Below are 25,156 nucleotides of genomic sequence, written 5' to 3'. Positions count from 1 at the left end.
AAAGAGGAAGTGTTCTTTTAAGAGAGCGTTTATCCAGGCACTGGAGGTGTAATGTGCCTGCCATTAGGACTCTGCAGGCAAAATGGAGTCTTAGTAACCCACAGTGCTCCAGCGTGAGGCTGCCCCCTCCAAAACAGCCCCAGCTCTTTGGATTTCCTGATCAAAATCCATTAGAACCCTCTGCAGTCATTGTTGCAGGAAGCAGCCCCTCGCAGAGGCCTGACAACCACATATTGACGGCTCACACCCAGATGACAAACACGCTGGCAATCACTACGTCAGCGAGGAACAATTTTATCAAACGGGCCCAGACCTAAAGATCTTTTCCTCTCAGTGCACTGCCTTAGATCACTCTGCTCCCTGCGTGGAACCCCTGGACTCACGGCCTCCGTTTAGAGCCGGCTGGTGATGAAACTGATGGAAAGTGCCAAAACCTATTGTTGATAAAAGATGCATGCCGCTGTGTTGTGCTGGGGACATAGCAAGACAGGCTGAGAGGCAGGAAGACTGAGGCAGCTGTCAGGATGGTTGTTTGCGGCCCCGTGCGTGCCGTGCTTTGGGGAAATAATAAACTGCATCATTAGAACCCCTGTCATTCACGAGTTGTTTGTACCAGGCCGGCTGTAAACACCCACGCCAATGCGCCGCGCATCGGGCCACCGGTCACACGCATTAGGTGGCTAATTTGGCAAAAGAAAAACAGATCTTGTGAGATGATGTGCAGGTGTGATCGAACAGCACTGCAGTCGTATATCAGTGTGGGATTCCATCTACGGGAACGGCTTTCACAATAAAAGTCATGATCGTTTTGAAATGTGGAACATTTTTTGATGGTAACTGCCAGGCCTGTTGCACATGGGAATAAACAGCTGGTTTTAGGGGGGAGGGGGGGGGGGGGGGGGGGGGGGGGTTTGAAACATGCAGCTGAACTGTGACTGGCAACTTTTCTTTTCTTTTTTTTTTTCTTGTATTGTGGCGGTATTAATGAGTCAGCATTCCGGCGCAGGACGCACGCCGCAGCCATATGGCTTCACCTGGAGGCGTGCAACAGCCGCCCAGACGACCTCCTGACGCCGCGTGCGCGTGTTCGCGTCTGTGGCCGCCGGTCTGTGCCACACCCCCTTCTCCTCGGCGCGGTGGTACGATCCAGGGGATACTGTTATAGCAGCAAACCGAGCCTCACCAGCAACAGCATCGCCCCGTCCGCCTCATCGGGTTCAACTGCGGCTAAACGCGACCGCGCCGGGCTCCCTGGCTGTCACACACACACGCACACACACACACTCTCTCTCTCTCTCTCTCATACACACACTCACACACGCACGCAGCACTGGTGGAGGTGCGGGAACAGCCTCTCTTTGCACAAGGAGATCCCTTTCCTCTCCGCAAATCGCTTCGTCGTCCTCTATCGGCATTTGAGAGCGAGCAGCCTCAGCCTCAGCCTCAGCCTCAGCCTCAGCCTCAGCCTCAGCACCAGCACCAGCACCGCCTCCAGACCAGACCGGAGCGAGGTGTCTCGTCCACTGGTCCTCATTCCGGGTTTTTTTTTTTTTTTTTTTCAAATCCTTTAACAGCAGCAGCGCGACTCAAGTCCTGCCTTTATTTCCATTTTCCCAACCCGGTAGGACCGGATTGCTCAGCGCTCGTCATCTCTCGTAGCATGGAGACGGACTAAACGGAATGGCTTTCCACCGAGGAGGTAAGCGGCACCTTCGGTTCTGGCCTGTAGTGAGGGGGGGTGGAGGAGGAGGAGGAGGAGGGGGGGGGGGTGCTGAGACAACGTGAGGAAACAGAATAAATAGGGCTTCATGTCAGCTGCTCTCGTGTGCTATGATCGTGTGTGCGTGAAGCAGATACACAGAGAGAGAGAGGATGCAACGTGCGCGCGCCATGTGCGTGTGCATGGCGCGTTTTTTTTTTTTTCTTTCTGGATAACATGAGAACCAGTGCGGGGATGCGGAGACTTCGCTGCGATGCCATCCTGCGTGTGTTTGACAAGCAGCCCAAATAATGACAATTCGCGCACGGTGCGCAGCGGCGCGCTACCCGCCCGCCTTCATGTGTGTGTGTGCGTGTCGCCTCAGCAAAGCGTGCAGAGCGTGCACGCAGCCTCCGAGTTGTTTTTGCTCCGGTTCTGGCTCGACCCGGGAGGGGGGCACGGATCTCCGCCACGCTCGCCTTCTGTCTTCCCCGCTTCCTCGCAGCCAGCCCGGGCCAGGCTTTAGCCCGCGCCGCCCCGCACGGGTCCAACAGGCACGTCAGGACACGTCTGCACACTGTGACCCACCACAGTCCTGCTCCTAATCCCCACAGTGATTTATTTATTTATTTGTCTTTTCTATATGTGGCGTGTCATGCTTCATGCCCTTCCTGTTGATGATGCTGCAGATGGTGAAGCAATTTTCTGGACTAAATTATTCAAGAAAGTCACATTCATGATATATATATTTATACATTTTCCACCTCTCACACTGACAAAACGTGTCAGGGTAAATAATTAACAGCAGCAAATGCATTTTGATAAATCATAATTATTGTGAAGGCAGCGCAAATTGCACCAGCATGGATATGCTCTGATAGATTGAAATTAGACCTCCACACTTCTCTCCTTCACAGTGGATTAGAAATAAGTGGGTCCAGAAAAAGCACTGAGTTTGCCATTAAATGAGTAAATAATTGAGGAATTACGGAAACAATTCTGAAAAATCTCTAGGAAAAAGAAAATATTCACCAACATAAAACTCTCCATACTTCACTTGTAGGGTTTGTTAATCCTGCTTGATCTGACGGGAGGATGCAGCTTTAAATTTCATTTGGATATGCAAACCATTGTAATCTGTAACTACACTTTGTCAGTATGTCTAAAACATGGATTCCATGCACTTCTCCTGCAGCCACGACAGATTATTCAGAGAACGGCATCGATTGTTGGGATTGTATCGCCCACCAGGTGTACCTGGGCTCCACCGCATTATTTAAAGCTCTGAAACCCCCCCGAACGCCCCCAAAGCGTGTGTGTAGGAGCGTCGTATGTCCTGTCAGTGCAACGCTGCGTGCCGCCGCCTCACCTGACGTGGCTCGCAGTGACGCCGGAGCCCAGCTCGGTTCTTTTTCGGCTTGTTGATAAAAATCGGGCAGTCTGTCTCAGCTCTGTGTGATTAATAGAGTGCATCTGTGCAGCAGGTTAGATAATATGCACACACTCTCCTTCTGGGTCCTCTCTACACAGACACACACACACACTCATACTCTTATGGTCACATGCCCTCACAGAAGAGCGAGATGATGTAGATGTATGGGACCTGGGGAGGCCGATGATTGCAGCTCCACATTTATTTCTCCCTGTGTTGCCGTACTGTAGTTGAGTGTGACGGGCTGTGTGTCATAGCAGGGGAGCTTCTCAGTCTGTTACATGGTGTGTGTTTGTGTGTGTGTGTGTGTGTGTGTGTGTGTGTGTGTGCCAGCTCATTGGCCACATGTGGATGATTTTTTAGGCCCTGCAGGGTTGCCGCGCCACAGAGAATGATGAACAGTGATTAAGTGCACACTTTAAATGGCACACCCATTATGACAACGCCTTTACAATTAAAGGACGGGCCTTTGAATTGAAATGTCACTAAGCCAATTACATGCTGCGCACACGCCACTGACAAGGCATATCTGTCAGTCAACCGGCGGCCCACATGACTAATCAATCAGTCAGATCATCTGGGTTTTACCTTTTTAACTTGTGCCAACGCACTCTGGCTTCTCCTCGGAGCGGCAGTCGGTGGTCAGCGGTCGTCACTGCACTAATTATCTCAGTCAGTTGTCGCACGCTCACGTTTCACTCTCCAGAATTGTTGCTGTTAAGCAGTTAGCGCATATGGCGTTTTGGAAATCCAAAGTAGCAGCTCAGCTCCTTGGCTTGGAGTCACATCATTATTTCAGTGCAACTTCCTGACAATTTAGGCCCGTAGTGCCGATTGTTAGGATACTGGCGTTTTGCCTCAGCTGTCAGCGGATCCCATTGTCCCAAGTCACGAAAACACAAACACAACAACTTAAAAAATACAAATGAAAAAAGAAAATAAAAAAACCTTGCTTACGTCTAATAATTTGTGTTTTTCTGAGATTTGAGTGATATTGCATGGCCTTTGGATAGTGCAGTGCTGTGCGAGACAGCGGGGGAGTTCTTTTTGTTATCCAGCCCTGCATTATTTATGAATTTTCATTCCAGGAATGCAGTAGCCTCTGGCACTGTAATGCTCCTTTCTCCCATGGAATCGCTCACACTTTCCTTCCGACCCACAAGTTCGCCGCAAAACTAAATTTCCCTTAATAAAATTGGGGTCATGAATTAGTGAGAGGACACTGTGAAATGCATCGAAGGTTGTTTATAACGTGGAGTACAACACTTAGTGCTGCAGTCAGAGTTTAAGCTCGCAGGCAATATGAGGCCCAGTGGGAGTTTTTATCCCTCTCTCTCTCCCCTGTCTGGCTCCCTCACCTCTCTCTCTCTCTCTCTCTCACACGCACACACTCACTTTCCCGCTCCCTCCTCCTTCCTTTCTTTGCATGTCCATCATCTGGTAAGAATGTAATTGCTGGAAAAGCATAAAATGTGTCTGAGCGTTAGCCACCCTGCTGATAATTTCAAAGTACAGGCGCCCGTGCTAGCTGGGTAATCAGGCAGTCGGACCAGTTGAATTTTCTTTTACACTTTGCAGACACACACACACACATACATATATACACATGCACATACACACTCGCAGACACTTAGAGATGTAACCACAGTGCAACTTCAAATATTTACCTTCTTGCTGCAATGCTGCTCCATCCTCAAGTGGAATTGTTTAACAAATCCTGCAGTGCTAATTAGTGTTTCCACCGTTCCTTTCGACTGTGGTGCAGTAAGGAAACTGCCAACACTGTGATTTAAAGAAAAGCCGGTTACAAAAGCGATATAATATTGCCAAATTACCCTATGAAAACCTCTTATTCTGGTGTAGGCCCAGTGTTTACACTTCGCTTACAATTCCTGCACTTACAACAACAAAGCATTATTGGCAATAAAATGTGTTTGCTGATAACAAGCAGAACACAAAAAGCTTCTGTCCAACATATGGTCATTGTTCTTTCACATTGAGTGACGGCTAATTATACAAAGAGGAGTGTTTTTGAGAGTAATGAGCTCTCTTGCAGGCTGTGTGGTATTTTATAGTAAATGTAGCATCAGAGAATGCACGTGTGTTCAACTGTTAGCAGAGAAAAAAAAACAACAACTCATGATTACTTTTGTGAGAAATATCTTCAATAAGTCAAAAAGTCTGAAAGTTTGCTTTTGTTTATATCAACGCTGAGTGGACAGAGGAGGGAAAAAAAAATGTATTTTTTTGCTGCCAGGTAAAGGCTTTTTATTCATGCCACTTCCCCCCATGATAAAGTATACAAATACAATTGTGTTTATTTTGGTGCTGAAACCAAAGGCCGTAAGAACAGCAACAGAAAACAGACAGAAATAGTATCAAAACCAAAAATCACCTTCACTTGCCAGTGTTACACACACACACACACACACACGTACTTACAGTATCCGCCCGAGGCGTTCTTCTTTAAAGTGTTCGGCTGTGTTTCAACTGGCACCTCCAGCTCTCTATTCTCTCTTGTCTTCTTCCATTGAGGCTGTGGGGCTGGAGTCAGGAACTATATGCAGTTAAATAACTCGCGGGCTGTTATGTGAGATTTGTATTGTGAAAATGCAGTCGCAGCCTTTCCTTCTCGCAGTCCCCCAACCTTCACACCGGTCCTTCTCCGCTTGATATTCCAGTCAGAAGACAGAAGGATCAGAGCCACGAGAGGCTTACTGGTCAAGCCCACTCTACCTCTCTTTAAAATACGAGATTAATTTGTCAAGAGGAGAGTGTATGTGAAGAGGAGTGCTGATGGAACACACCTGGAAAGAGGGCTAAGGTAGAAGTGCCATCAGAGGAACGCTGATTTAAGTGTGTGGTTTGGATCCAGCTACAATAACAATCGTTTATTGGCGTTTCTCCCCAGTTAAATGGAAAAATATCACACTCCGAATTGAAAATAATGTCTGTAAATGGACATCTCTCCGAGGGCAAAAGGAATATTCAGAATATTAGATTTCATTTGGCAATGTTGAATATTTTCCTTGAATATTTATTTGTTTTTTTACTGATTATAAAAACAAAAAAATCTGTAATGCTGCTGACTTTTTATTGGACTTCTATTTTCCCTAGTAAACATTATGTCTCCTGCAGGTATTTTATATTCTGTTGACTATTGTATCTGTCTCTCTCTACCACACGCACACACACACACACACACACACGCACGCACACACGGACAGAAAGCAGATGCACATCTGCGCGAAGGCATTTCTCGCTGTGAAAATTTTTATTAATCAAGTCAGGAGACAACTTTAGTGGAAGAAAAATCAATTTTTTGTTTCGTCCCAAATTTATTACCACATAAATTGTCCTTCACTTCAAAGTGCACTTCTTGGCATTGGTGTCAAAATAATTAAGTTAAAATCCATTGTGTTTTATCCCTGCTTTTGTTGACACAGAGGACAAAAGGGAGTGTGTGCTGGCCAGATTTTTTTATTTCTTCTTTTTTTTTTCCCCCCTACATGAGAGGTATGGCAGCGGTTCGCCTCCGGACTCTGTCGATCAATACGCAGGAATTATCAGGGAAGGATTTAGTCCACATCAGCTCTGAAAGAAGGAAAACTTTACACACAATCAGACTGAAGACAGGTGATAATTAAACACCCTGTAACAAAGCCATTGATCAACAGGCGAGTTGAACGCGAACCTGCTGGATTCAAGCACACACACTCACACACACACACACATGGAAGCATCAACAACACATCATGCTCGCACTTTTCCACCTCAAAACCATGATTGATACTCCAGTATGAACACGTTCCATCTGCAGCTTTGTCGAATGCCTATGAAATGATTTATTTAGCAACATAAAACACAGTGATGTTATACTGTAGATCTCTCCTCTAAACGAGTTCATCTATTTCCTGCTGACTGGTAAATAGCCTCATGTGTATCATCAGTAATATTCATAGCTCTACTTTCTAGATGATCATGAATTATTAACTCATAGAAAAGATGAATAGCTCCGAAATGGTGCTTGATGCATCCCTGCTGGAAGCCATGTTTTATACAATACAGTACAGTACAGTAGGATACAGTACAATCCGGTTCAATGTGTTTTTCGCTGCGCTGCATGAGAGTTGTTTTGTTGCTCAGGTTTAATTTCAGAATGGAGCCTTGATCCACCGTGAACTCCGGGATGTGTTTCAAGTGTGTGTCTCATCGCCCAAATTGACTTCTTACTGTAGAGACACATATTCTCCACTGATTGCCAGCCAAGATGCCAAGCCAAGCACAGAGAAAAGTGATGCAAGTAAAGAAAAAAGGGGTGAAAAAAAAAAGAAACACAGATATCCACTCCAAGAAAATCATGGCAGCACGGCGCAGCCATTTTTCAAGTGAGGCAGGCCTAATACATGTTGTCTCCAGATGTAATGATCTTGAAATCCAGAATTTTACAGTGGTGCGCCGCATCATGTCACCGCGACCTGATGTGCTTCCAAAAGCAAGTGCTGGTTTAAAAAATGTATTTTGTTCACCTTAATGTGCTCAGACGACACAATGATTCATCTGACAGGCAACAAAATGAGAAATGCAAATTCTGAGTGGAAGACGCCGGCTGCAGTTTTGCCTGGCAAATTTTTCCATAGCAAAAGCGGCAGTGGAAAAAAAAAAAAAAAAGAAAAAGAGAGAAACACTTTGAGAAACAAAGTGAGGTCTATGATATTGAAGGCAAAAGTGCTTGAAATGACTCATCATTTCCTAACTGCAAATACGTTTTACAGTATGTACTATTGATTTCCAGCTTACATGATATGTTTATCTGGAAATCTACTGCTCCTCTTTTCACCGACACGTCTCACACATCGCAGTAAAACCTTCAAGGCTGAAAGCATTGACCGACCTCACATCCATTCTTGATGAAAATTTGAATTTCCCGTATCTGTCTGAGAGTATGCTTAAACAAACGGCACGCTATAACCTTGAGGTGCATTTTAAATGTTTATATTCAGCGAGCCGCCGCGCAGACGGAACGCTTTCTGCCCCCACACGTCTCCGTCTCCTCGGCTCGGGATGACAGTTTGTTCCCAGCTGAGCCTCGTGGTCTTTGTGGGGCTGCTCCTCTCTTTGTTGAGAAATACTTTTCCCGCGTGAGGCTGCACAATGCCATCTGTGCCGTAGCCTACAAGCGAGCGCGAGGACCGGAGGAAGGGTGAGGGCTGAGAGCAGATCCGATCCGAGCAGCAGAAGGAGCCATGGGGAGCACGCCGGACAGAAAATCCTCTTCCTCTCACATGTTTTTTTTTTTTTTTTTTTTGTTTGTTTTTGGTCTGGCTTTGTGGAGAATCAGGAGCATCACATTGCGGTTCAGATGGGAAGATTAGCCCACTTAGCATTCACAAATCAATCTGCAACACAGCCAGAGCGGCTACAAGAAGATCCCTCTCACCTGCTAATGCTCTTTACTCACTCATTTCTCTGTAATCAACAACTTCATAAAGGGAGAGGTGCAGGAAGCCCTGTCCAAATCGCTAATCACCAAATCCAATTTTTCCACTCGATGGCATTGATTCATCAATTAATTTAGCGTCTGTAATGCTGCCACTGTGCTGTGCTTTGGGTGTTGGAGGTTTTAGCGGTCAAATGCATTATTGAAAGAGGCTTTTTACCAAGCAGTGGCTGATGCAGAGAGCTTAGGAGGTTGTCACTCATGATGTAAAGCTTTATTTGCAAAGCGAGTTAGTGTGAACAGCCTTTTAGTCCTGCTAGGAGGACAGTGACATGTATTTATCTTGCCCAAGAGGAGGAATATCAAATGGATGGAATAAGGCTTTGCCTTGTCAGGAATATTGATGAAGTGGTTTTCGGGTGCGTCTGTATATTTGTGGTCAAATGTCCACATTGCCTCCCCCCCCCCCCCCCCCCCCCCCCCGTTTATCTCGATTTACTGAATACATTTTGTGTGTGTGTGAAATGTGAATGCAGGGACTTGTTGACAATAGCATACGTCCGTCATTTCATGCGCTTTTTGTTTGCCTCGCGGCCTTCTGGGGAATCAGCGAGGAGGCTTCAGATCAGAGCGGCAGTGGAGGTGGATATCATGAATAGAAAGTGGTAGTCTGGTAAGAGGCAGCGAGAGAAGAAAGGCAACACCTTAGTCGAGATCTAAAAGAAAGGATAAAAAAGTTCTAACAGGAGTCGAGATATAAAAACGGTCTTTGAAAAGTTAACGCTTAGCTGCTCCCTCGCTCTGGGCCACATTCAGGGGGCATGAATAGTGTACGACCTTATGGGTTTTCTGCGCACCGCTCATGCATGCAGCGCCGTTGTGGGATTTGAGCCATGTCCACTATAAATAGTCAAACGGTCCAGGATGGTTTCACAGCTTCTGACAGCTCCTGACGAGACCTGATCTGCTCTCGGAGCGAGCACGCAGACTCCGGCTCTTGGTCACGCTCCTCCCGCAGCGCGAACAGGAACGCGGTGAAGAGCGTTGTGGCGGCACGCCGCCTGTATGGCCGGCTTCGCTCGCCGATGCAATAACCTTGGGCGCCGCTCAGAGTGAAATAATGAAGGTGCGCTGGAGAAGGCTGAATGGTAAAAGATGCTGCAACAATACAAAGAAGCAGGGAACAAGGGTCCATGTGGAACGGTCCTCATTGAAAAAGGCCAGCAAAGACTGCGGCTGCTGCCGCTCTATGGCGTGTGGGTGTTCAAGTGTGTTGTTTATCAGCTAGTGTGAAATAAGTGTGTGTAGGCGCAAGGGCACTGAGAGTGTGTCCGTCTGTGGTTGATTGTCAGTGCGTTTCATGTTTGAAACCTCGCAGGGCTACTCTGTGTGTGTGTGTGTGTGTGTGTGTGTGTGTGTGTGTGTGTGTGTGTGTGTGTGTGTGTGTGTGTGTGTGTGTGTGTGTGTGTGTGTGTGTGTGTGTGTGTGTACATACGCACTCCGTGTTCAGCCGGTAAACTCAGCATTAGCAGCAAGAGATTTCAGGCTTGGTCAGCTATGAAAGCACAACTACGTGACGAGAGTGCCGCCGCCGCCGCCCACAGATAGCGAGCCCTCATCCTCTAATTAAAACCCTCTATCACTCCATGTCTCACTTGGCAATCGCTCCATCCTTCAATTCTCCCCCATTTTCACGACGAAATCTCTCCATGTCTCATTATCTATCCATCGCTCCCTTTATCCGCGCTCGCCATTCTTCCCGCCCAGCCCTCTCAGCGGGCGCCGTGGGGGTCCCAGTGGGCGATGGGCTGGTTTGTTGTGTTTTCGGGTGGTTTAGGTATAACGGGGCCCTGAGGGTCCTCCAGGGCCCGCTCATCAGAGCGGTCCCGTCACATGCCCGAGGAGCCGTGGTGGCGCTAACGAATGGAAGAGATAGCTTTTTAGGCCCCTTCCGTCGCCATGCATACACTTACACACACACACACACACACACACGCACACACACACACACGCCCTGCCGCTCCAGGAGAGGCATCTCTCTCTGACAGCTCACTGTTTACTCCCGCAGGACCTGTAGCCTGGATCTGCATTCGCTTCTACAGACTGCGCCTCAATTTCTTCAGATGATTAAGCCATTGTAATGGTAGACAAAATGAAAACCTGCAAAACAACGGCGTGGATTGTCGAGGCTCCACTTTGGAGCATCTGCAGCGATAACTTCATGCCGCAGAGCAAATATATTCCTGGATGGCTCCTCATCGTCATTCGGTTGACTTGCGAGCGCCTGTTTAGCGAGCGGAATTAGCTCGTATCTGTGCAAACAAGCTTCCTGGAAATGTGCAAAGGCCAGAGCTAACAAAGAAAGTAGTTCTCTACTCTCTGGGGGGTCTCCATGCTGTCCTGAAAACAAAACCATCTCGGCGTGGTGGAAATGTATTTATAATCCTGGAACTATATTGTATCAATAATCCGAGGGACTAATATTGTTGGATGGCACTCGGCTTTCCCCATCCTCCTTGTTTATTTACCAATAGAAAACTCAATTTCTTTGCCCCTGCCTGGCTGCGATCGCCTCTACGCCTTGCTCTTCTTTTCTCTTCTTTTTTTCCATTTTACATGCTCCCGCTTCTTGCTGGTCATGATTTCAGCACATTCATTTGAGATTGGAAATTGTAAATCGGTTCTGACTTGTCCTCATGGTCCTTGCCTTCACACATGACGATCGCTACCGAGCTGTTTGTGTGTATTCTTCTGGTTTTTTTTTTTTTTTTTTTTTTTTTTTTTCTTTTTTTGAGGGGAGCCCGCCCCTCCAGAGATGACTTGGAGCGCAAATCCTGTTTAAAAGCAGCTGCCTATGTGAGCCTCTATCACTTCTCTAAGCAGATTTGCACAGAACAGCACACTGGTCCATGGCTGCAGCGTCTGAATAAATAAATGGGAAGGATGTGGGGTGGGGTGGGGTGGGGTGGGGGTGACGGGTCCCATTAGATATTATTGCATGGGTGCAGCTTTGGATTACCCCTCCCACGTGATGCTGTGTGTTTGTGAAAGAAGGATTGATAAGAGACAGAAAGAAGGTTTAGTGGCTGAGGGAAGGACGGCGTAATGTGGAGCATGTGTTTTACTCACTGTTGTCACTTTGTATTAATTTTAAACCGAGTGGTGAAGAGTTCATTACACACTGATGAATTATAGATTAGAGTCAAATTAGAAATAAAACCACACAGTAACACATACGTAAGTTGTCACTGCGTTCGTTGGTGATGTTTTATTTGTAGCGCCGCTAATGCATCAGCTGTTTGAGTCAGACTTCTGGAACTGAGGAGATCGACTGCTGGGTTTTTTTTTAAAACATCAAATAAGTAAAACTGCATAACGAGAAAGCGATATGTTTTATCCCCAAACTCCAAGAATAAGTTTTTTTTGCCATCTTCCGTCTTGTGTTTTCAGTGATGAACGGGCCTCTTTATGGCGGATCTTTGCTGTTGTAGTGCCTCGGTGTTCAGAGTGGCCTGGCTGTTCCCCTTTAGGACCCCCAAACAAGTTCAGGCCATTGAACAGAGTAGTGAAAACGTATTAAAAAGAAGGAAATTTGCAATATGACAAAAAATAGGTTTTTTTATAGAGCATGACATATCAGATTTCTTTTTCTTTCACATGTGCATCTGTGTGACTGCCTATCAGTCGAATAATTCTCAATAACACCCTCTTGAAAGATATCGCACGAAGACCAACTTGAAAAGAGCTCAGCTATAAAAGCAAAAATAGTAACGTAAGACTCACAAGTTTGAAGCAGCATTCAAAAGGAAATGTCTTGAATGTTGCATGCAAAGCTGGTTCTTAGGTGTCTTAAGACCTTCACTTCAACAATGATTTCCCAAGAAGGTGATTAAACCCATTGTAACTTCAAACCAAAAACACTCCAGCCGAATGAACTGTTGCTTTTGCCGCCTTTTTAAAGACTTCTTGCACAAGCCCAGGCTCCAGACTGGTCTTCTGGGAAGATTGCAGCAGCAGTGAGCAACCCCTGTTGTAATACACGCAGCGTGTACTTAAATTGGTCTTGCTCAAGCAAGCAAAGCCTTCCCTGAAGACAATAGGTCTGGATGGCAGCAGATGCTGCTCCAAGACCTGTAAATATTGTTCATTTTTAATGGTGCCTCCACAGATGTGCGAGTCACCTATGTCCTGTGCATTAATGCACTCCACGCTCTCAGGTGTGCCTCCTTTTGAACTGCTGGCTGATATCAAGCTGGATGGCTCCTCTCTGCTTTCGCCTGGAGGACACAGCATCCGCGGTTTTCAAAAAGAATTTCAAATTTCTGTCTTCGGACCACAAGACACTTTTCTAAGCTCACTTCGGTTTGTTGTCAAAGAGCCGTGGCCCTGAGAAAGTGACAGCATATCTGCATCCAGCTTTTCTCACTGTGCTGAATCTCATGGAATTCACTATTATCTTCTGAATTACTTTTCCGGTTGCTCTCTTTGTCACTCACTCAGAGCAAATAGCCTCTTGCCAGAATAACTAGCAGAAGGAATGTTTACGTCAGGTGTTTTTTGTTGGTCTTGTTGCCATTTCTGAGGCGACTCTATTTTATTTTTTTTTTCCCGGCATGTGATTTCAAATTGAAAGAGCACAAAAGATTTGTCATGGGCATTTTCTATATTTGCTTTTTTTTTTACATTTACTTTATGCCTTAATAGGTTTGGAGAAAAGATTCTGCATTTTGTAACAGCAGTTGCATTGAGTAAACACATGGTAGTGTTGTCGCAGCGTTGCAGTGGTGTGTTCATCACCGTAGGCTGAAATGCGTCTGTGCTTTGTTAATGCACATTTTGTTTTGCTGTAACTGGCAGCACAGTGATATGATCAGCTGAGCACGTAGTCAGCGTCACTGGGACAGCCCTAATGCACCATGTAGGCCAGCGCTCCACATGGAGATTAAAAAATGATGAAGAGAGATGATACACGTCTTGTACTAAAGGTTTTGAAGTTAACCGCATTAAAAATTTACTCTCGCATGTTACTAATTGTTCTCATATCCTCAGACCTTGCGAGAGCCTCTCTTGTTTATAATCTATGCATACGTGCTGGGCTACGTCACGGTGGTCCCTCCTCGGTGGAAAATCCAGGCCCGTGCTGTGCTCAGGTGGGACATGCTGACTTGTCCAAGGAAAGGCCCATGTGTCTTGTTTGAAGTGTGCTTGGCTCTAGGAAACAACCTCCAGGTTTTGACATCAAAACCAAGAATCAAACCCCCTAATGGGCACCCCACTGTGGGCTAGAATTAGCAGGAATAACCCCCGCCAGCAGGCTTACTTCTCTAAATGCAGGGGCCTCGAAGGATGCGAAGGGAGGGTGGAGGGCAGGCCCGAGGTAGACTGGTACAAAGATTGACGGTTTAAAAAAGCAAGGGAGATGATTAACCGGGAGAGAGGTGTGTTTTGAGGGAAGTCTGACAGCATTTGAAAATACATCTTGATGCGAGGCTAGGTGCACCGAGGAGAATGTTCAATCAGCTGTCTTTTGTATGTGTGTACACATGATGAAGGGGAACACGATGGTGAACCTTGTGCAGGATTGCATGCTTTCATACTCGTGTGTAAGTGTGTGACAGACATAAAACAGGACGGAGAGCCTCTGTAGAGACAGACAGCAGTCAGTGCCTGCAGCAAGCTCAGAGCTCATAGGGTAATGTATACTCGCTCCTCGCTGTAGCAGAGAGAAGGTGACACCAGTCAATCCCATTCTGACAGGGCAGCTGAGATAATAGCAGGCTTTGATTCCTTGCAATAACTCCTGCCAGTCAAAATGAAAGGCATCGTGATTGCAGGGAACCACAAGCGTGTGTGTGTGTGTGTGTGAGTGGAAGGAGCTTACAGTGTACTACAGTACAGCTTAGATAATTGGATCTCGAAAGTTGTTGTGTATTTTAAAGCTGTTTGTGCACTCTGTGCCGTCATTAAAGAGACAATGAAAGACGGACAGAGGGCGAGACGAGGAGAAAGCTTTTCCAGATCATCTGTGCTATGATAATGTCCATAAGGGGGATGAGTGTGTGTGTGTGTGTGTGTGTGTGGGATGAATGTGTGAGACACTTGGCCCATTTTCTTGGACTGTTTTCTGACGAGGGTCAGTGGGTGGTCCGTGTGTGTGCATGCAGCCCGGCCTGCACGAGGAGGGTGAAGGCAAGGCCAGAGGAAGGAGTCTTTCAGGTGGAATAAAAGCATTACTGCAGTGGTGGAAAGGTCAACTGTAAACTTGTATCAGACTAGTGGTGATCACCCTGTGCTGCAGATCTCTGAGGTATTGAGCAGGCACGCTCTAATGGCTTTGATATATGGACTACAGGACTCCCTGAAGAGGTCAATACCATAGCACTTTGTCTCTATGAGCAATGACCCTCTCAAGCTCCATTTAGAAGCTTTATAACTGCAGGAAATAGGCTGGAAAGGCCTCGAGCAGGCCACGCTGAAAGAGAACTAATATGAATGAAGTATTTTCTAATCACTTCTTCTGTGCTCTAATCGTTGGCCCAATCAATCACGAGTTATGGCGGCAAAAGCATATAGCGCCGGACGTTATCAGAAGTGGGTTGAGAAGAGGAACAAGGGGATCAGAGCTGAATAGAGCTCAAAGAGCTGATTTATCATTACTCGGTTTGGGAGGGCCACGACACTGTAAAGACTGTTGTCTAAAAGTGTTTCATCATGACTTGAGAATCTGGTGAGTCACGGTGTTTAATGAGAGTGACAGACACGGGGCTCGGCTACAAATTTGTTGATTTATCCGTGGCTTGTCAACGGTCGTCTGTGAAAGAGAGATAAAGCTTACAGTAGCTGAAGAAAACAGTAACCACAGCTGACAGCACACTAAGCCGCACTTCATTCGGGCCAATTTCTCTTCAAACACATCTGGACATAATGGCTACCATTGCGGTCCCTTCTGAGTGTATTGATTTGGAACTAACCTTTTGGTGTGAAATATGAAAGAAGCCAAATACTGTTTATGAATGTCCGCTGTAATTGGAACGAGCAGATGTTGCAATATTGTTCCTCTGTGTTCAATAACGGGCCTCTTGTTCTATTTTTCTCCTCCGCCATGCCTGCTCACCCCCCCCTGTTTCCTCTCATTCTTCTCCCTCCCTCTCTCACTGTCTTCCCCTAATACTTTTCTCTCCTTCGCCCCTCCACTGCTCCCAGACTCTGTGCGCTGTGCCGTGGCTGTGCTGAGTGACTAAGTGGAGCCCTACGAGCCATGGAGGAGATGGACAGCAAACCCTACCAGCCGTTGTCTAAGGGGCGCCATGAAATGGAGATGTCCTACACCAGCTCGTCCGACGAGAGCGAGGACGGCCGCGCTCACCACCGCTCCTACACCTCGCGCGAAACCCTACCCGACTACACGCACGAGCTGCGCCTCACCCTGGGCTCCCACCGGGAGAGGCAGAACAACTACAGCCAGCCCCAGCCAGGTACCGGCTCCGGCTTATCGCAGCATCAGGACACGCTCCGCTCAGCGATGGCTGCTGGAAAATACAGCTGCACGGATACTGCATGTGGAGCCAAATGAAAAGTGGCACTGACACACACACACGTGCACCCACACACACACACACACTGAGGTCTTTAAAAGGACCTATGTGAATTAGCTATTACAGTCCACAATGAGCCAGAAGGACAGTCGGAGGCAGCCAATTACCTCTTCTCTGCGGAGGTGATATTTCTCTCCCACAGCTAAACTAGGTCAACCCCAAACCTCTCCGGCCTCACCTGGGGTAGAGCACCACCCGTCATTACACACACACACACACACAGTCCTGGACACAGGCACGGGCGGACACAAGCATGCACAGGCGCACACGGCTTGACACATACACACCGAAAGAAATTCTCGCCTCCCGGTGACAGGGGGGCAGAAATGGGCCAGCGCACGCTGTGATAGATGGCCTTTATGCAGGTCATGTGTGGAGTTAAGAGAGAAGCCGCAGCTCATCAGGAGCTCGCCGCTGTGCAGGCTTCATTATGATCAATAGATACTCTTTCCACTACTTCAACCTCCCGCCACTCCGTGAGACCGGCCCACCATGCTAACAAGTAGCATTAGCCATTCATAACAGTTGCAACTCCTGACAAGCGGACAGCTCTGGGGATTCCATGGTTTGAATGCCACCTGCTATGGATTTTGTCTCACGGTTCGCCATGCAGCAGCTCATCAATGGCCATTAGTCATCATGATGTTGCTTCGATATCTTCCGCAACGCCGTGGCGTCAAAGAGCACTTTCACTCTTTCTTTTTTTTTTTTTTTTTCGCAGTTACTCAGCCTTTCTGTTTCCATAACAAACAACCTTCCCTGGCATCAGTGTCATATGGTAAGGTGCAGCAGACCCCCAAAGCAGCCTTTGAAATGTCAATGGCAGCCGGTACTGGAAAGCACATCTGTTCATCTTTGGGCAACAGAGTTATATATAGTATACCCTACCTAAGTAACCAACTGTTAAGGGGGGACATTGCCTCCAGTGACATTTTTAATGGATTACGGTGTTCCTGACAAAGATCAGCCAATTCGTTTCTCCCCTAATTCCCCACCCAGGCTCTTCATATTTTCCTTCATCTTTTAAACCGCCATCTTGCCCTCTCCTCCCCGTCTCCTCCTCCCCTCCTTCCCTTCTCCCAGATGTGTTTCTCTAATATTACAAACTCCTCTCTTCCCATTTAATGCTGCATCACCCCTTTGCCTTCTGTCTGCGCCACACCTGTCTCTGCTCAGGCTGTTTACACTCGACAGACACTGTCGCTGGATGCGAAGATACACAGCTACATCCTCGGCTCCATGATCGTTTCACAGCGCACAAGAGAGCTGATTACTTTTTTGTTTGCCCATTAATTAACTTCAAATTAATTAGTTCACGCTTTTGGACATTTTATTTACAAAGCCAGAAATCTGTTACAGCACAAATGTTTGAATAATTCAAGAAGTAGCAGCCTCTCAAGGATCTGATTGTTTTGAGTGTGTATGCTGCTTTCATCTCTTAATACAGTTCAGAGTCTGGCGAATAACACCTTGTGATTGAATTGGTTAAATAATAGTAATAATGTGTGTACCGAAAGGTTCTCCTGTGTGAATTACTCCATTAGGAGCACATCTATTAAAAAAGAGCAACATCCTCTACTGCCGTGTTGATTAGTAAATCCAGGCCTTCTTATTAAAGTTAGTTCCAGTATATCAAGCTATAGCTGCACTTCTTTCCCTTGAAAAACTCAAGGTTTTTTTTCCTCCCTGCCCAGAATAGCGCCTGCAGCTCTTTTTCTCCGGCTGTGTGTGGCCTCAGCCATCTCCATCAGTCATGTGGCGAAGCAGCCTATATACAAGGGGTTCATTAAAGGGAGTCCATTTAGCTCATTTTCAGACCTTTTAATGTTGGAGCTCTCAGTACATTTCCATATTTCTGAGGCAAAAATAAAATCCATATTTATCCAACGTTATCGAGTTCAACCTCACCATTCATGCTTTGCTGAAGCAAACTACAGACCCCTCTGAGGGCACGCCGTGCTACACCTTTAGCTCACACCTCGTCCACCAGTGTTCTGGAGCATCAGTGCCCGGTTTGGTTCGGCTCTCATAATGGTTGCAGACTTTCCACCACTTTGATTTTGCTCAGTAAAAAGTAGAATGAACTCGATCAGTGATTTATAGGGACACTTTTTCAGTCTGGGCAGTATTCCCCCACTAATTTAATTTGGACACTCGTGTTTCAACGTTGAGTGAGGGGTTTCCCACCAGCACCGACAAGAAAACATTCAACACACGCCTTTGCGTGCAAATTGCACCCTGTCAGTTCACATCTATTGAATGACTTGTTTTTCGTTCAGCTTCTTCATATAATTGTCTGCCAACATTGTAGAAGTCGAGTGATTGTTTTTACCATTTTTCCTGCCGTGCCTTTTCCCGTGCAAATACCAGGTCAGCACCACGACAGTAGATAATAGCATTACGCTCACTCCGCAGCACATCTCCACTCGTAATGGAAAAGTATTTTTCTCTCCAAAACAAGTGCTTTTGTATGGAATTTCTTTTTTCCCCCTTTGGCTGGCAGTAGTTACACCAGTCAAAAAAGGTCACTGTTGACTAGTCAATATGTCACACTGCATGGACTCCAGTGTTGGCATCCATTCACAGCACAACTTTCAGAGGTGGGAACAGCAAATTTTGGTTGGAAAAAAAAAAAAAAAGAAGAGAAGTCAATGTTTAATTTTCTGGGCAACACTAAGGATAGTTTTCTTTTCTCCAACACAACAAACCCTCCACCGCTCTGCAATCTACAGCTGTCACTTATGTTCCCTTCACTGCCCTCATGCAACGGCACTCTTCGCTGAAGGTTTTGAAGTAAGATGCTGCCTGTTTGCAGGTCTTCTGTTTGTGGTTTGTGAAATTTTTCCATACTGAAGAACCTGAGCATGCAGTAACAAAAACAAGCATGTATTTACAGGTGGAAACTCATGGGAGTACAGTAATATACCAGACCAATTTAACATAAATGGGAACAGATAGAGCAGATTTAATTCAACTGAAGCAGCACTCATATACCCAAAAGGTAACTTTTTCCTCAACTTATTCCCATTTTTGTTTTTTTTTTCCTCAATGCAGTTTTGGTTGATACCCAGGAAAGTGCTGCGTGTTTGTTTCCAAACTTCCACTTCTCTTTGTGGAAAGTAGCACCAGCTGACATTTGGGTAACCCCGTAACATCACAGATGTATCGCCACGTAATTGTCAGCTTATGCTCTCGCATCAAACCTTAAACATGCCCACACATCAGCCAACATCCCTCTCCCAGTGGAGCCGACATAAACAAGGTCTAAAAGGTCCCTAATAAAGCAAATAAACTACCACAAAGCTGACAGCGGAGCTGCTGAGAACCGGCCCGAAGAGCTGCGAGCGGGAGCGCGTCGTGACAACAACAAGGCTCCAGGGTCTTCACAAATTGCCCTTTTTAGTCAACAGATTCTCCGAACTGTGATGATCGCCGCCCTCCACCGCCGCAGAATGCACGGCCGCTGTTGTCCAGTCACGTGCATGAACTCTTTCTAATGCGCTGTGATGAGTTGATGGCTGCAGAATGTGCTGGCGAATTAATAATAATGAGCCGAGCACGCAGGTGAAGACAGCATGCAGCATACATTGGTTTTATTAGTGACTGTGAGGTGATTTAGTGAATGTACCGAACCCTGTCTGCGTGGTAATTAAATTAGTTATTGGAACAAGCCTCTAATTTTTGAGAACACAGAGATTTGTTGATGCTGACAGCACCACAGTGACATTATGACTGACACTCTTTCAACAAATCCTGTGATTTTTGCCTGCGTCTAACGCTGGGTGAAAGCAATTTAGAAAACTAGTGAAATATACCGTCAATTTTTGCAGAATTGTGCCAAGAGCGGCCGGCTATACCAGCAGGAAATGAGAACTTATTCATAAAAATTGCTTTCTGTCTAATCATGCCTTGAAATCATTTTTTTTTTCCTCTCTGTTTTATAAATATATTTTCAAATGAAATGTTTAGGGGGGTTTGTCAGTCTGCAGTCGATCCATGTTTGTTGCTTCTGGGAAATAGCCTATTTGCTCCTGAATTGCCCTCTTGAAGCCAATTTGAGCTAAACAGTGGTGTGTAGTGGTGACCAATCTTAGGCCGCTCTAATTCCAGCAGAACAGTGTGTGAGCCACGGTTGGTCTTGACCCCATCAAACAGGCGCAGCAGGACGCACCACTGGTCAATGGAGTGGTCAACAGGACTGTGGCTTTTATTGAAACACTGCGGCTTGTGTTCAGAGGGCTCGACCCCGCACACATATTAACTGCACTAAGTGAGGAGGAAGGGAAGTCCTCCTCTCTCCCGCTCTCCGCTCTCCCATACGCTGCCGGGCGTGTCTCTCTGTATAGATTTCAATTTCTGCCGAGATTTCTTTACAATTACATCAGTTCCATCACTTCCACTTATAAATTCTAAACAGAAAACTCAGGTGGTGAGGACTGAGGGAGAAAATTTACTCAACTGACTCCACCAGAGAAAAAAAAAAGTGGAGCTCAATTGAATTGAATTGAATTGAAGTGTAACCAGAAGACTAACACAGTATATCTGATGTTCTCAGATAACAGGTTGATGCTTGGGATTGGAGGGCGCTCTAATACCTGAAAGCATATGAGGCTCAATTTTTCCCTCAGTCTGAGTCAATATTAATAAGGTTTGATCTTTATCTGATCTCTTCACCTCGCCAAGGAGAATATAGATGAGATCAGTGCTCTGTTTGAGCAGCAGTTCAATACATCTCAAGCTCAATAACACACGTCAGGCAGCCTGAACAGGATATGGCTTCCCTGCAACTGGTTAAGAAAAATTGAGGGTGGCATTTTGATTTAGACTTATGCCGAAAAAACTTTTAATAAATGCTTGCTCAAATAACCGGCTGTCTCTTGACATAATTTGGGAGGTGTGCAGTGTTTGGCTTCAAAATGCCCGTCTCTAACAAACACCTGGTCAGCTTAGCTGCTGAAGCAAATAAAAAAACATCGGGGGCTTTACAGCTCCGTGCCTACGTGCCTCTCCATCTGCATGTGTCTCTCTTCTCCTGCAGATTTAGACTTCTGTAAGGCCGGCCAGATGAGGAGCCCCGACTACCACATCAACCCGCAGCAGCAGCAGCAGCAGCAGCAGCAGCAGCAGCAGCGCCAGGAGGAGGAGGAGGAGGCGCTGTGCTCCGTGCCGGCCGCTCACGTCCGCGGCTACTCCCTCGGCGTGGGGTCGGACGTGGACACGGAGCCGGAGGTGGACCCCTCCCCCGCCCACGGCCTGCAGCACATGTGGATGCGCGGCCTCAAGTCCGAGCAGAGCTCCTGCCTCACCAGCCGCGCCAACTCCGCCCTGTCGCTCACCGACACCGAGCACGACCGGAAGTCCGAGCCGGACAACGGTGAGTGGAGCAACAACCCGCTTTCATTCCTGGATGGGACTGTCCATCAGCTGCGGTCACTGAGCTGCACACCGTTGATGATTAATGTTGGTGTGTGTAGCGTGTGGAGCTTGGTGTTTCCCTGCTCGACAGGATTTCACATCACATATTGTATGTACACTCTCAATATATCACGGCAAAGTTCCTCCCCGAGTAATGGGAAGAAAAACAACACGGAAGGTTTTAAGGTTTTTCAAGGTTTAAGTCAGAGCCTTGGGCAATTACGTGATTGAAAGTCAGTTTTTGAACTCATGCTAATGCTTAAGTTCGTCTTTCTTTGAAGGTTCTTTGATGTGACTAAATACAGGAAATGTGCTACTGGTTATTGGCTCTTGAAAGTGAGCTGGCGTCGGGGGTGAACCCGGGGCCGAGTGAGGATGGAGCAAAGTCCGGTGACGAACGTCGGCAGAAAGATTGAATATCTTTACATATAAGATTGAAGCTCTGGCGGATTTGGGTTTAAAGTTTCGGGCAGGAAGGAGTTGTGCAGTGCCTGACCGGCTGCCTGAGGGCACATGACAACCGGCTCTGTGTGAAGACTCCAGCCTGGAAGGAAGGGAGAAGCTGGAGAGGCGGGGGTGAAGATACGGAGCCAGCTCCAGAAGAAGCCTGGGCCGCTGCCAGCGATCTGTCTTGCACTGCTGGTGCTTGGCTGGGCTCCCCGCAGATGGAGAGTTAGTTAGAGGTGCTCACAAACAAAGACGGAGCTCTCCAACCCATCCCCAAGGGCACTGTCTGTTTATGTGCCGCAAAAAGAAGGTGGAACGTATTCAGTGGCTGAGAAAAAGAAGGGTGATCGAGAGAGGGAGAGAGAGAGGGGGGAGGGAATTAAAGATGGGGAAGAATAAGAGACAGGGAGAGAAAAAAATGCTAATGAGAGAATAGAAATGGTAATGTAATGGTATAATTAGAATGAGAATAAAAGGAAATGAGTAGTTGAGGGTAAAACAGGTGAAGGAGAAGTCGGTTTCGAGCGAGCGTCGGACAGGAGGATGAGGAAGACGGAGGGAGAGGAAGAGAGGGATGATGCAAGAGAGGTTTTAGGATGCTTGTTTATGTTTAGGGTGGACCCAGGGGGGCTGTTTAATGACAGGCGGTCTGGACGTGGAGCCAGCCTCGGAGAAAAATCGCACGGCGAGGGAGAGTGGGAGTGTGAGAGAGAGAGAGAGGAGCGAGGAGAGAGTGCTCGCAGCATTACACAGTAATCAATTTGAGACGGCTGCGTGCATATGGACCGAAGTTATTACCATTTGAGATGAGCGAGTCCATCTTTATCCAGGGTCAGAATTAAAGCCGCAACACAAGAAAAAAAAAAAGAAGAAGAAGGAAGAGGAGGAAAAAAATAGAGGAGGATGGCAGATGGAGGTGCAGCAGAGGAAACAGAGGTGAATGCGGACGGATGAAGTCACAGGAGTGAGAGGGGAGGATTTAAACGTTCAAAGCGTTTGGCTTTTGCCGCTACAATGCGCCGGGAAAGCGGGTTTATGTGTGGATTGCATGTGTCACATGATGATGGAGCGAGTGTCCTGTGGCTCTCCAGACTCCGACACACTCTCCAGTACGTGCCTTATCCGTTCACTCACACTTACCCTCCCTCCCCTCCCTCGCTCGCTCTTCTCTCTGCTGCATTGCTATCCTTTACTCTTTCTCTCTCCCCCCCCCCCACTCTCTCCGCCACCAGCGGCCCATTTATTCTCATCCTCTCCCCTGTCCATCTCTCTCTGACACATGGCCAGGTGTGTCCATGCGTGGCATCCTCTAATAGGAAATGCATTATGGATGTCACATTTCTCTCCATCAGCACAACAAAGTCTCACACGCCCCTCTGTTCCCGGCGATAATGAAAGTTAGAGCCACTCGCGAAAAGATGTCGGCGGGAAAAAGGGGGCCGGAATCAAAAAGCTAACGTCCCTGCCAAAATGAAAGTGCATTTTAAGTCGGCCCGACCTTGCTCTCCCTTTGTCTTCGGAGCTCGCCCCCCCCTCCCAAGCCCATTAATGATGTCCGCCTCAAACTGGCAGGAATCCTTTTGTTCCCCGTCTGATTGAAGCTGACAAGTCAATTTAGTCACTATGTGTGTGTTTGTCTGTAAGTGTGTGTATAGGTGTGGATTTTGAAAAAAAAAAAAAAAAGAAAAAAAAAAGGAAACGACAGATTGAGGAGTAAAGGAGGGAGACGTTCAGCCATATTGCTACAGACGTCTGTCTTTACTCTCTTTCATGTATTTGTGGGTTTGCGCGACAGGATGTCGGTGGTGTGTGTGTGTGTGTGTGTGTGTGTGTGTGTCGGGGGGGTGCATGTCCAACTGTGACACCTCCCTTGAGGAGAGCTGTAGGCAGTCTCAAGCAGCAGTCAGACCTGCTGACAAACCCGGGAAAACATCAACACCCCCAACCACAGACGGTGCGCCCAGAGAGCAGAGGAGATTGGCAGTAGAAAGACAAAACGCAGTTCAGGTGGAGTTTACTGATGACGCGCGCGCGCGCACACACACACACACACACACACACACACACACACACACACACACACGTAAGTGCTGTACAGACAAACTATGTGGACAATCTGGAATGTAAAATTGCTTCAGCTCCAGTTGCTCCTTCATTTTTTATAAGATCTGAAACCAAAGAGTTACTATGAATGGGAAGAAATAAGATCTGGAGTAGATTTCTTTTTTTTTTGTTTATAAGCTATAAAACAAGCCACTTCTTGAAGTAACTTCACAGCAATAAACTTGGAAATATTATATTATTTATCACATATTTCATAAAAAACTTTGACCACTTCTGCTCATATTTCTTCTCTTACTTTTATTGATATTGTGTCCAATCCGATATGGATCAGTAAATTAAATAACCTCGCTTGGAGAAATGGTGGAACAAAAGTCTGAAAATGTTTTTTTTTTTTTTTCTCCAACTGATAGCTAAGGCTTGAGCACCAATATTTTAATGTTGAAATTATTTTTTCCCTAATTATTCCATTTGAATTAAATCCTGTCAAATCCAATTTCCAGCATTAATTTGTTCATTTGTCTTCATAGACTTTCTGCTCTTAATAGATTCATGCGACATGATTGCGGAATACATAATATAAAAGCCTGCTGTCCAGGAAATAATAAGAAAGTTAATTCCAACATGCAGAGTCAGACTATGAATATACTTTTCATGATGGATTATGACCAAACTACATGAAGTGGCTGCAGAGCAGTGCTCATATAAAGAGATCGGCTAGAAAGTAGTGGTTTATTAATATTTCTGGAGTTTTTTTCCTTCTTTTTTTTAACTCTATGGATAAAAAAGCAATAATTTTTTAATGTAACAAGAATATATTGATCAAATGCAAACAAAGCATCACCATTTAACATGTGAAAGGAGCTTTTTTTACTCACTGTTTTTAACTTTCACATTCACTAAGAAAAGCCTCTAACCAGCCCCGGCTCACAAATAAATCAATCAGCTGCAGATAACAATCTGTCATTGTGCAAATAAAGAAAGTCTGGTATTCAAGTATATTCAGTGGCTGGGTGTGAGACAAACGGCATGAGCCTAAACCGAGAGTTAATTAACACGAGTGGTGA

The 25,156-nt window shown here is 46.4% G+C and overlaps 1 protein-coding gene across 2 annotated transcripts in view; it reads left to right on the top strand.

Moving 5' to 3' along the window:
* Positions 1-1,665: 1,665 nt before the first annotated feature.
* Positions 1,666-25,156, top strand: part of tenm1 (teneurin transmembrane protein 1) — a 208,638-nt gene continuing 185,147 nt past the window's right edge. For both annotated transcript variants that reach the window (XM_030101866.1, XM_030101865.1), the window contains exons 1-3: positions 1,666-1,699; positions 15,775-16,046; positions 21,205-21,540. In XM_030101866.1, the coding sequence (XP_029957726.1) occupies positions 15,830-16,046; positions 21,205-21,540 (553 nt within the window). In that variant the 5' untranslated portion in view covers positions 1,666-1,699; positions 15,775-15,829. The remainder of the gene's footprint in view (positions 1,700-15,774; positions 16,047-21,204; positions 21,541-25,156) is intronic.

The sequence above is a fragment of the Salarias fasciatus genome, chromosome 2 (assembly GCF_902148845.1).
Source record: "Salarias fasciatus chromosome 2, fSalaFa1.1, whole genome shotgun sequence".
NCBI classification, from domain to species: Eukaryota; Metazoa; Chordata; class Actinopteri; order Blenniiformes; family Blenniidae; genus Salarias; species Salarias fasciatus.
The sequence above is the reverse complement of the archived record's forward strand: the minus strand, read 5'-3'. Positions and strand labels throughout refer to the sequence as shown.